We start from the raw sequence: 11,863 nt of genomic DNA on the forward strand, positions 1-11,863 counted from the left end.
TTCAGATGACATTGAGAAGCCGTGGATTTCGTGTTACATCCGCCACCCCACCTACAACATCACCTGCGACTGGCAGACCACGAGGGAGCTCCGCCCACACCCCAAGGTCACGCTCATCGCGTGGATGTAAGTGCCGTGACATTGGAGGCGTTTTGTAAAATTTGTGCTCAAATTATGAATTGCACACATGCTGAGTTGGTTGTTCTCTCCGTCCCCTCCCCCCCCTCCTTATAGGATGCGCGGGAACCACAAAAAGAACCGCTGCACTTACATCCCATTGGCCGGTAAATTCACCTGCTCTACGCTGTACAAGGAAGGAGACAATGGACGGCACGTCTTGTCCCTCTGCGTCATCGGTCGGACAGACAGCCAGACCAGCAACACAGTGGACAGCACCGCAGAGATGCTAGGTACAACGGCAGGAAAACCGCATGGGCGGGGCTTAAGTAGTAGTGTCCCACCCCTATGGTGCTCAGAGGAGGATACCACCCAAAGCTCTGTAGACCTCCCCACTCCAGTACCCTGCCTTCTGTTTAGGCTACAAGTAAGCACTGCCACACTGAACATGACCCCCCCTCCCCCCAATCCCTATTTGGAAACCTTTTGCCTATGGGTTCCTTCACTGCTGGCTACCTGTGCCGATATTTGAATATTCCCTCATGGGTGTGGCCACTGCTCCCACTCAGCATGTCAGGGTCACATCTGAATTTGATTTAAAAAAAGACAAGTTGTCGTTTTTGATTGAGGTTTTTCAGAAAAATACCACATTATGGCCACTAGATGGAGCTAGCGATCATAGAAGATAATTATATTACATGTTTTATACATGTCAGGCACTGGCTTTTTTTTTTTTTTTTTTTGGTATGTGTGTATTAGTTCCTCTCAGGATGGAAAGAAATGTGACTCCATTAATAATGTATTTCCGGTGTTCTGTCATTTTCTCCCCCCCCCCCCCCTCCAGTGCAGCCCGACCCCCCAATCAACGTGACGGTCACCTCGTTGGAGCACCAGCCCCGCAAGCTCCGGGTCTCCTGGTCGCGCCCCGGGACGTGGCCGAACGACTTCTATAGGCTGCAGTACCAAGTGCAGTACCATGTGAAGGGCACCCAGCATGTCTCCAATGTAAGTCTGTTACCATAAAATGCACCGATCCAATAGGGGTACTGCTATACTGGCAAATCAGCTTGTGAATTACTGTGTAGTGCTCCACCCCTGCGGAGCTAACAGGAGGGAACAAGCCCCGCTGCTCTATTCTTCCTGTATCTCTTCCTGTACACTGCTCCTGAGCTCTCTCCCCCCGTACACCCTCCATGAGCTCTCTCTCCCCCGTACACCCTCCCTGAGCTCTCTCCCCCTGTACACCCTCTCTGAGCTCTCTCCCCCCATACACCCTCCCTGAGCTCTTTCCCCCCGTACACCCTCCATGAGCTCTCTCTCCCCCCGTACACCCTCCCTGAGCTCTCTCCCCCCGTACACCCTCCATGAGCTCTCTCTCCCCCGTACACCCTCCCTGAGCTCTCTCCCCCCGTACACCCTCCCTGAGCTCTTTCCCCCCATACACCCTCCCTGAGCTCTATCCTTCCGGTACACCCTCCCTGAGCTCTCTCCCTCCCGTACACCCTCCCTGAGCTCTCTCCCCCCGTACACCCTCCCTGAGCTCTTTCCCCCCATACACCCTCCCTGAGCTCTATCCTTCCGGTACACCCTCCCTGAGCTCTCTCCCTCCCGTACACCCTCCCTGAGCGCTCTCTTCCTGTACACCCTCCCTGAGCTCTCTCCCCCTGTACACCATCCCTGAGCTCTTTCCCCCTGTACACCCGCCCTGAGTTCTCTCCCCCGTACACCCTCCCTGAGCTCTCTCCCTCCCGTACACCCTCCCTGAGCGCTCTCCCCCTGTACACCCTCCATGAGCTCTCTCTCCCTGTACACCCGAATTGAGATCTTTCCCCCCGTACACCCTCCCTGAGCTCTCTTCCCCGTACACCCTCCCTGATCTCTCTCCCACGTACACCCTCCCTGAGCTCTCTCCCCCCGTACACCCTCCATGAGCTCTCTCCCCCGTACACCCTCCCTGAGCTCTCTCCCCCCGTACACCCTCCATGAGCTCTCTCCCCTGTACACCCTCCCTGAGCTCTCTCCCCCCGTACACCCTCCCTGAGCTCTCTCCCCCCGTACACCCTCCATGAGCTCACTCCCACCGTACACCCTCCCTGAGCTCTCTCCCCCCGTTCACCCTCCCTGAGCTCTCTCCTCCCGTACACCCTCCCTGAGCTCTCTCCCCCTGTACACCCTCCCTGAGCACTCTCCCTCCTGTACACCCTCCCTGAGCTCTCTCCCCCTGTACAGCCTCCCTGAGCACTCTCTCTTTCCTGTACACCCTCCCTGAGCTCTCTCCCCCTGTACACCCTCCCTGAGCTCTCTCCCCCTGTACACCCTCCCTGAGCTCTCTCCCCCTGTACACCCTCCCTGAGCTCTCTCCCTCCTGTACACCCTCCCTGAGCTCTCTCCCCCTGTACACCCTCCCTGAGCTCTCTCCCTCCTGTACACCCTCCCTAAGCTCTCTCCCCCTCGTACACCCACCCTGAGCACTCTCCCTCCTGTACACCCTCCTTGAGCTGCCTGAGAAATTGAGACATAGTGATTTAATTAGCTTAATACTTTTAGTACACAGGGGTGGATAGCACCTCTCCTAGGAGCTTTAATAAAGTTAATGATGTTTCAATGTGACCAAATCTCCTTCTAAATAATGTTACAATATTTTATTATACACCTGTGATTGTCCCAGCTGAATTAGAAATTAAGATGAATATATATTGATTTAATGAACTTAATACTTTTAGTACACAGGGGTGGATAATATCTCTCTTTGGTGCTTTATAAAAGTTAATGATGTTTAAAGGTGACCAAATCTCTTTTAAATAATGTTAACATTTTTGTTTTACACCCGTGATTCACCCAGCTGAATTAGAGTCTAAGATATGAGGATGTAATGAATTAATGGACTTAATACTTTTAGTACACAGGGGTGGATAATGTCTCTCTTTGGTGCTTTATCAAAGTTAATGATGTTTAAAGGTGACCAAATCTCTTTTAAATAATGTAAAATTTTTTGTTTTACACCCGTGATTCACCCAGCTGAATTAGAGTCTAAGATATGAGGATGTAATGAATTAATGGACTTAATACTTTTAGTACACAGGGGTGGATAATATCTCTCCTAGGTGCTTTATCAAAGTTAATGATGTTTAAACGTGACCAAATCTCTTTTTAAATAATGTTACACCTGTGATTGTCCCAGCTGAATTAGAGTCTAAGAAATTAAGATATAGTGAAGTGATTTGATGAACTTAATACTTTTAGTACACAGGGGTGGATAATCTCACCTAGGCGCTTTATAAAAGTTAATGATGTTTAAACGTGACCAAATTATTATTATTTTTTTTTTAAATAATGTTATAATATCTGTTCTACACCTGTGATTGTCGCAGCCAAATTAGAGTGTACAGCTGTGTCATACGTGGGTCCGTTTTTCTTTCCCTGCCGAATTGGCCAAATTTCAATCCATATATGGCCCACTTTAATACAAAGTCCTTTGCGAATTTGCTTCCGGGGAAGACATATTTTAGTTCCTGTCCAAGCTGCACTAATATAACTTTTTTTTTTATCTAATATTACAACTGGAAAAAAAAATCATCACTTCCCCCCCAACCTCCCCTACATTTTCCAGCTGCTGCAGACTGACAGTTGGTACCGGAGAAATGAAGTACAGATATAAAAAAAAAAAGAAATTAAAAATTCGATATTAGGGTTCAACTTTTTTTTTTTTTTTTTTTTTTTGCACCTTGACAAAAACAGCTTTTGCGAAACTGAAACCTTGTGGGGGTGGAAACTGGAAAGAAAAATGTACTCGGCACACACACCGTTCCTTATCGCTGCCATCTGCAACCAGTGCAACAAAAGTTCAGATATCCCTGTGCAGCTAAAATCAGTCCCCTCCCCTAGCTAAGAGCTCGCTAACACAAAGTGTGTGCAAAATGAGTTCACAATCTGCTTTACATCATGCAATCCCCAGTGCACATCTTCAAAATGTACATGCTGCCAATCAAAATATATAAAGTTTGCGTTCCCCTTTAAATCATGCAGTCCTCGGTGCTTAAAAGTCCACAAACAAAATGTGTAAAACAGAATGATATATGATCTAGAGTCAAGCAATGGCTGAATGTGCAGCAGTCTAAAAAATCTCATGATTAGGGCAGGTGTGCACTGCCGCAGTTCTAAGTAATGACCAGCAGATGGCAAAATCTTGAGACTGATTATTACATTGAGCGTTGTGGAGTTCAGTGGCTGTGCACTGTCACCAGGGCCAACAGCCAATTACCAATGAAGACAGGTGAAGATGGTTCGGGGAAACAGAAGAGAGTAGCAATCAGCAGGCTTGTGTCCAGATTCTGCATACCTAATAGTCTCTGCTTCTGGTCTGGATAAAATACAGCAGCTCCTTTTATTGAAGGTCATGTGGTTCAGTGAGAATAGAACAGTTCACACCTGTCATGATTATGAAAGCAATGCCAATAGCTGAATCTCCAGCAGTCTATTTAAGCGCTTTCTTGATTAGGGAAGGTGTGCACTTTACAGATCTGAGCTGCAGTTCTAAGTAATGACCAGCAAACAGGCAAAAAAACCTGAGACTGACTATTACATCCTGCGCTGTGGAGTTCAGTGGCTGTGCACTGTCACCAGGGCCAACAGCCAATTACCAATGAAGACAGGTGAAGATGGTTTGAGGAAGCAGAAGAGAGTAGCAATCAGCAGGCTTGTGTCCAGATTCTGCCTACATAATAGTCTCTGCTTCTGGTCTGGATAAAATACAGCAGCTCCTTTATTGAAGGTCATGTGGTTCAGTGAGAATAGAACAGTTCACACCTGTCATAATTATGAAAGCAATGCCAATAGCTGAATGTCCAGCAGTCTATTTAAACACTTGATTAGGGAAGGTGTGCGCTTTACAGATCTGAGCTGCAGTTCTAAGTAATGACCATCAGATGGCAAAAACCTCGGACTGACTATTACATCCTGCACTGTGGAGTTCAGTGGCTTTGCACTGTCACCAGGGCCAACAGCCAACTACCAAGGAAGGTAGATGCAGTGTAAGCCCTCAGAAAGTGGTTCAAGGAAACAGAAGAGAGTTACAGTCAGTAGGCTGGTGGCCAGATGCTGTAAACCTAATAGTTTCTGCTTCTGGTCTGGATTGCATACAGCAGCTCCTTCATGGAAGGTCATGTGTTTCAATGAGAATAAAAGAGTTCACACCTGTCCTAATTATGAAATCAATGCCAGTAGCTGAATGTCCAGCAGCCTATTTAAACGCTTTCTTGATTAAGGAAGGTGTGCACTTTACAGATCTGAGCTGCAGTTCTAAGTAATGACCATCAGATGGCAAAAACCTCGGACTGACTATTACATCCTGCGCTGTGGAGTTCAGTGGCTGTGCACTGTCCCCAGGGTTGACAGCCAACTACCAAGGAAGGTAGATGCAGTGTAAGCCCTCAGAAGGTGGTTAAAGGACACCGAAGAGAGTTGCAGTCAGCAGGATGGTGGCCAGATGCTGTAAACCTAATCATTTCTGCTTCTGGTCTGGATAAAATACAAAATGTGTAAAACAGAATGATATATGATCTAGAGTCAAGCAATTGCTGAATGTGAAGCAGTCTACTTAAACAAGCTTATGATTAGGGCAGGTGTGCACTGCTGCAGTTCCAAGTAATGACCAGCAGACAGCAAAATCTTGAGACTGATTATTACATCGAGCGTTGTGGAGTTCAGTGGCTGTCTACTGTCACCAGGGCCAACAGCCAATTACCAAGGAAGACAGGTGCAGTGTAAGACCTCGGAAGATGGTTTGAGGAAACAGAAGAGAGTAGCAGTCAGCAGGCTGGTGTCGAGATTCTGCCTACCTAATAGTCTCTGCTTCTGGTCTGGATAAAATACAGCAGCTCCTTTATTGAAGGTCACGTGGTTCAGTGAGAATAGAACAGTTCACACCTGTCATAATTATGAAAGCAATGCCAATAGCTGAATGTCCAGCAGTCTATTTAAACGCTTTCTTGATTAGGGAAGGTGTGCACTTTACAGATCTGAGCTGCAGTTCTAAGTAATGACCAGCAAACGGCAAAAAACCTGAGACTGACTATTACATCCTGCGTTGTGGAGTTCAGTGGCTGTGCACTGTCACCAGGGCCGACAGCTAACTACCAAAGAAGGTAAATGCAGTGTAAGCCCTCAGAAGGTGGTTCAAGGAAACAGAAGAGAGTTACAGTCAGTAGGCTGGTGGCCAGATGCTGTAAACCTAATAGTTTCTGCTTCTGGTCTGGATTACATACAACAGCTCCTTCATGGAAGGTCATGTGTTTCAATGAGAATAAAAGAGTTCACACCTGTCCTAATTATGAAATCAGTGCCAGTAGCTGAATGCCCAGCAGTCTATTTAAACGCTTTCTTGATTAGAGAAGGTGTGCACTTTACAGATCTGAGCTGCAGTTCTAAGTAATGACCAGCAGAGTGCAAAAACCTGAGACTGACTATTACATCCTGCATTGTGGAGTGCAGTGGATGTGCACTGTCTCCGGTGTTGACAGCCAACTACCAAGGAAGGTAGATGCAGTGTAAGCCCTCAGAAGGTGGTTCAAGGAAACAGAACAGAGTTGCAGTCAACAGGCTGGTGGCCAGATGCTGTAAACCTAATAGTTTCTGATTCTGGTCTGGATAAAATACAACAGGTCCTTCATGGAAGGTCATGTGTTTCAATGAAAATAGAACAGTTCACACCTGTCCTAATCATGAAAGCAATGGCAATAGCTGAATTTCCAGCAATCTACTTAAAGGTTTTCTTGATTAGGGCAGGTGTGCACTGCACTGATCTGAGCTGAAATTCTAAGAAACGACCAGCAGATGGCAAAAACCTGAGACTGGTTATGACATCCTGTGTTCAAGTCACATGGTTCAATGAGAAAAGGACAGTTCACACCTGCCCTAATCAAGTAAGCATATAAGTAGACTGCTGTAGTACTATTTATGGAGAATTGTAAAGTTAATGGTGGATCCACCCACAGCAAGAACCATAAATCCTACAAATGTGAAATTCTGCTTCCCTCAGGGGACGACCAGTGACAAGCACTTCATGATCAATGATGCGCTGGAGAGGAGACGGCATGGTGTGCGCGTGAGGGCAAAAGAGGAGTTTTCGTTGCCCTGGAGCGCGTGGAGTGAAGAGGCGTTTGGCACCCCCTGGTCAGGTACAGCGCTGTGTTAAAATGGGCATCTAATATCATCCCAATATTATCTTATCAAACCTGGAATCCCAACAAACATTCCATGCAATCTAACTGCCCTGTGCATGCGTGGAAAGTCACATTTTAGCTCCTCGCTACATGTGGCTGCCCTTCGTACATGTGGCTGCCCTTCCTACATGTGGCTGCCCTTCCTACATGTGGCTGCCCTTCCAATTCTGAATCATTCTGATATTTATGGGATGCAGAGGAGGAGGTCGGTGATAATGATTCCCTCAATGTTCTGTTTTTTTCAGCAAAAGAGGAAAGTGAGCCGCCCACAACGACGGTAAGTGTGAGAGTCGGGGGAGGAGGGTGACCCCATATTAGAAGAATTATGTATTGATTGTGAACTTTACTGCACTCAGGACTTCATTATGACATCAGCAGAAGAAGAGGAACCAGAAGGTGCGAGAGAAACAATGCTGAAAATGCTCCTTCCTCTATAACTCTCCTCTCCTGAAATACTCTGCACTGCTGGGGGACTCTGCTCTTTCCTCTATAACTCTCCTCTCCTGAAATACTCTGCACTGCTGGAGGACTCTCCTCTCCTGAAATACTCTGCACTGCTGGGGGACTCTGCTCTTTCCTCTATAGCTCTCCTCTCCTGAAATACTCTGCACTGCTGGAGGACTCTCCTCTCCTGAAATACTCTGCACTGCTGGAGGACTCTGCTCTTTCCTCTATAACTCTCCTCTCCTGAAATACTCTGCACTGCTGGAGCACTCTGCTCCTTCCTCTATAACTCTCCTTTCCTGAAATACTCTGCACTGCCGGAGGACTCTGCTCCTTCCTCTATAACTCTCCTTTCCTGAAATACTCTGCACTGCTGGAGGACTCTGCTCTTTCCTCTATAACTCTCCTCTCCTGAAATACTCTGCACTGCTGGAGGACTCTGCTCTTTCCTCTATAGCTCTCCTCTCCTGAAATACTCTGCACTGCTGGAGGACTGTGCTCCTTCCTCTATAACTCTCCTCTCCTGAAATACTCTGCACTGCTGGAGGACTCTGCTCCTTCCTTTATAACTCTCCTCTCCTGAAATACTCTTCTCTGCTGGAGGACTCTGCTCCTTCCTCTATAACTCTCCTCTCCTGAAACACTCTTCTCTGCTGAAGGGCTCTGCTCCTTGCTCTAGAACTCTCCTCTCCTGAAATACTCTGCACTGCTGGAGGGCTCTGCTCCTTCCTCTATAACTCTCCCTATAATGTCTTACAGCAATAACAGTGGAGAAGCCCCCTGCCCCCGTCCCCCGCTATGTGTTGCTTGTGGCGGGGGTGAGTTTTGTCATGGTCCTTGTCCTGTTCCTGGGGATACTAATGAGGTAAGTAGGTGACAGACAACCCCTCTTACCCCTATGGAGGTCCCTCTCCTTCATCTCTGCTTTTGAGCCCTGCAGACCAGTCTTTTATCATTCAGGAAGTGTATATAAAACCCCGACCAATCATCTCCTCTTATTTCCTCCCTTTTTCTCTAATAAATATCCCATTGAAAGTGTTTTTGATCAATAATAAATGCCTGTTGATCCGCCAGAAATCCAATTTTTTTCTTAATTATTATTGTTATTTTTATGTTTTTTTACCCTGTCCATCAATTTTTTTTTTTTTATTAATCGCTTTTATTCCTATTACAAAAAATGTAAACATCCATTGTAATAGATATAAAGGATGACAGGTCCTCTTTATGGAGAGATCTATAAGACCCCAGATCTCTCTTCTTCTTTTAAAAGCAAAGGAGGGATGGGGGCGCTTTCATTTTTTTTTCTTATTTATTTATTTTACACTGTCCCTTTATTTTATTTTTTATTATTTATTTATTTTTCATTGTCCCCTCAATGTTATGCCTTATTTATTTTATATTGTCCCTTTCATTTTTTTCTTCTTTTTTCTTCTTTTTTTTTTATTTTTTTACACTGTCCCTTTCATTTTATTTCTTATTTTATTTTATTTCTTATTTATTTATTTTATATTGTCTCTTTCATTTTTTTTCTTATTTATTTATTTTTACATTGTCCCTTTCATTTTTTTTTTAATCACTTTTATTTCTATTACATGCAAACATCCCTTGTAATAGAAATAAGGGATGACAGGTCCTCTTTATGGAGAGATCTATAAGACCCCAGATCTCTCTTCTTCTTTTAAAAGCAAAGGAGGGATGGGGGCGCTTTCATTTTTTTTCTTATTTATTTATTTTACACTGTCCCTTTATTTTATTTTTTATTATTTATTTATTTTTCATTGTCCCCTCAATGTTATGCCTTATTTATTTTATATTGTCCCTTTCATTTTTTTCTTCTTTTTTCTTTTTTCTTCTTTTTTTTTTATTTTTTTACACTGTCCCTTTCATTTTATTTCTTATTTTATTTTATTTCTTATTTATTTATTTTATATTGTCTCTTTCATTTTTTTTCTTATTTATTTATTTTTACATTGTCCCTTTCATTTTTTTTTAATCACTTTTATTTCTATTACATGCAAACATCCCTTGTAATAGAAATAAGGGATGACAGGTCCTCTTTATGGAGAGATATATGAGACCCCAGATCTCTCTTCCTAAAAGCAAAGGAGGGATGGGGGCACTTTACATTTTTTTTCTTATTTATTTATTTTTTCATTTTTACATTATCCCTTTAATTAGTTTTTTTTTTTTAATCACTTTTATCCCTATTACAAGAAATGTAAATGTCCCTTGTAATAGAAATAAGGGATGACAGGTCCTCTTTATGGAGAGATCTATAAGACCCCAGATCTCTCTTCTTCTTTTAAAAGCAAAGGAGGGATGGGGGCGCTTTCATTTTTTTTCTTATTTATTTATTTTACACTGTCCCTTGAATTTTTTTCTTATTTATATATTTATTTTACATTTTCCCTTTCATTTTTTTTCTTATTTATATTTTTTACATCGTCCCTTTCATTTTTTTTTCTTATTTATTTATTTTACATTGTCCCTTTCATTTTTTTTTCTTATTTATTTATTTTACATTGTCCCTTTCATTTTTTTTCTTATTTATTTATTTTACATTGTCCCTTTCATTTTTTTCTTATTTATTTATTTTTAGAATATACCTTTCATTTTTTTTTCTAATTTATTTATTTTACATTGTCCCTTTCATTTTTTTTCTTATTTATTTATTTTTACAATGTACCTTTCATTTTTTTCTTATTTATTTATTTTACATTGTCCCTTTCATTTTTTTTTCTTATTTATTTATTTTACATCGTCCCTTTCATTTTTTTTCTTATTTATTTATTTTACATCGTCCCTTTCATTTTTTTTTTATTATTTATTTATTTTACATCATCCCTTTAATTTTTTCCTTAATTATTTATTTTACATTGTCCCTTTCATTTTTTTTTATTATTTATTTTACATTGTCCCTTTCATTTTTTTTTTATTCACTTTTATTTCTTTTACATGCAAACATCCCTTGTAATAGATATAAAGGATGACAGGTCCTCTTTATGGAGAGATCTAGAAGACCCCAGATCTCTCTTCTTCTTTTAAAAGCAAAGAAGGGATGGGGGCGCTTTCATTTTTTTTCTTATTTATTTATTTTACACTGTCCCTTTAATTTTTTTTTCTTATTTATTTATTTATTTATTTTACATCGTCCCTTTCATTTTTTTTTCTTATTTATTTATTTTACATCGTCCCTTTCATTTTTTTCTTATTTATTTATTTTTACAATGTTCCTTTCATTTTTTTTCTTATTTATTTATTTTACATTGTCCCTTTCATTTTTTTTCTTATTTATTTATTTTACATCGTCCCTTTCATTTTTTTTTTATTATTTATTTATTTTACATTGTCCCTTTCATTTTTTTTCTTATTTATTTATTTTTACATTGTCCCTTTCATTTTTTTTATTCACTTTTATTTCTATTACATGCAAACATCCCGTGTAATAGAAATAAGGGATGACAGGTCCCTCTTTATAGAGAGATCTATAAGACCCCAGATCTCTCTTCTTCTTTTAAAAACAAAGGAGGGATGGGGGCGCTTTCATTTTTTTTCTTATTTATTTATTTTACACTGTCCCTTTAATTTTTTTCCTTATTTATTTATTTTACATCGTCCCTTTCATTTTTTAAATTATTTATTTATTTTTACATTGTCCCTTTTATTTATTTTTTATTCACTTTTATTTCTATTACATGCAAACATCCCTCGTAATAGAAATAAGGGATGACAGGTTCCTCTTTATGGAGAGATCTATAAGATAAGATCTCTCTTCTTCTTCTTTTAAAAGCAAAGGAGGGTTGGGGGCGCTAATTTTTTTCTTATTTATTTATTTGACATTGTCCCTTTAATTATTTTTTTCAAATTTTTTTTTATTTTACATTGTCCCTTTAACTTTATTTCTTATTTATTTATTTTATACTGTCCCTTTCATTTTTTTTCTAATTTATTTATTTTTGCACTGTCCCTTTCATTTTTTTTTTTAATCACTATTATTCCTATTACATGTAAACATCCCTTGTAATAGAATTTTTTTTTCCTTATTTATTTTATTTTTCATTTTTACATTATCCCTTTAATTT

At 41.3% G+C, this 11,863-nt stretch overlaps 1 protein-coding gene across 4 annotated transcripts in view; it reads left to right on the plus strand.

Annotated features, from left to right (window-relative positions):
• Positions 1 to 11,863, plus strand: part of IL6R (interleukin 6 receptor) — a 34,033-nt gene that overhangs the window by 14,673 nt on the left and 7,497 nt on the right. For all 4 annotated transcript variants that reach the window (XR_013264805.1, XR_013264806.1, XR_013264807.1 and 1 more), the window contains exons 3-9: positions 6 to 126; positions 235 to 410; positions 962 to 1,122; positions 7,154 to 7,292; positions 7,583 to 7,614; positions 7,694 to 7,733; positions 8,541 to 8,646. Coding sequence is in view for 1 of the 4 variants with exons in the window: in XM_077463937.1 (XP_077320063.1) it covers positions 6 to 126; positions 235 to 410; positions 962 to 1,122; positions 7,154 to 7,292; positions 7,583 to 7,614; positions 7,694 to 7,733; positions 8,541 to 8,646 (775 nt within the window). In the remaining 3 variants the exon portion in view is untranslated. The remainder of the gene's footprint in view (positions 1 to 5; positions 127 to 234; positions 411 to 961; positions 1,123 to 7,153; positions 7,293 to 7,582; positions 7,615 to 7,693; positions 7,734 to 8,540; positions 8,647 to 11,863) is intronic.

This window comes from Lithobates pipiens, unplaced genomic scaffold, assembly GCF_037356315.1.
Source record: "Lithobates pipiens isolate NorthernLeopardFrog02 unplaced genomic scaffold, aLitPip1_a1.2 Scaffold_30, whole genome shotgun sequence".
NCBI lineage: Eukaryota > Metazoa > Chordata > Amphibia > Anura > Ranidae > Lithobates > Lithobates pipiens.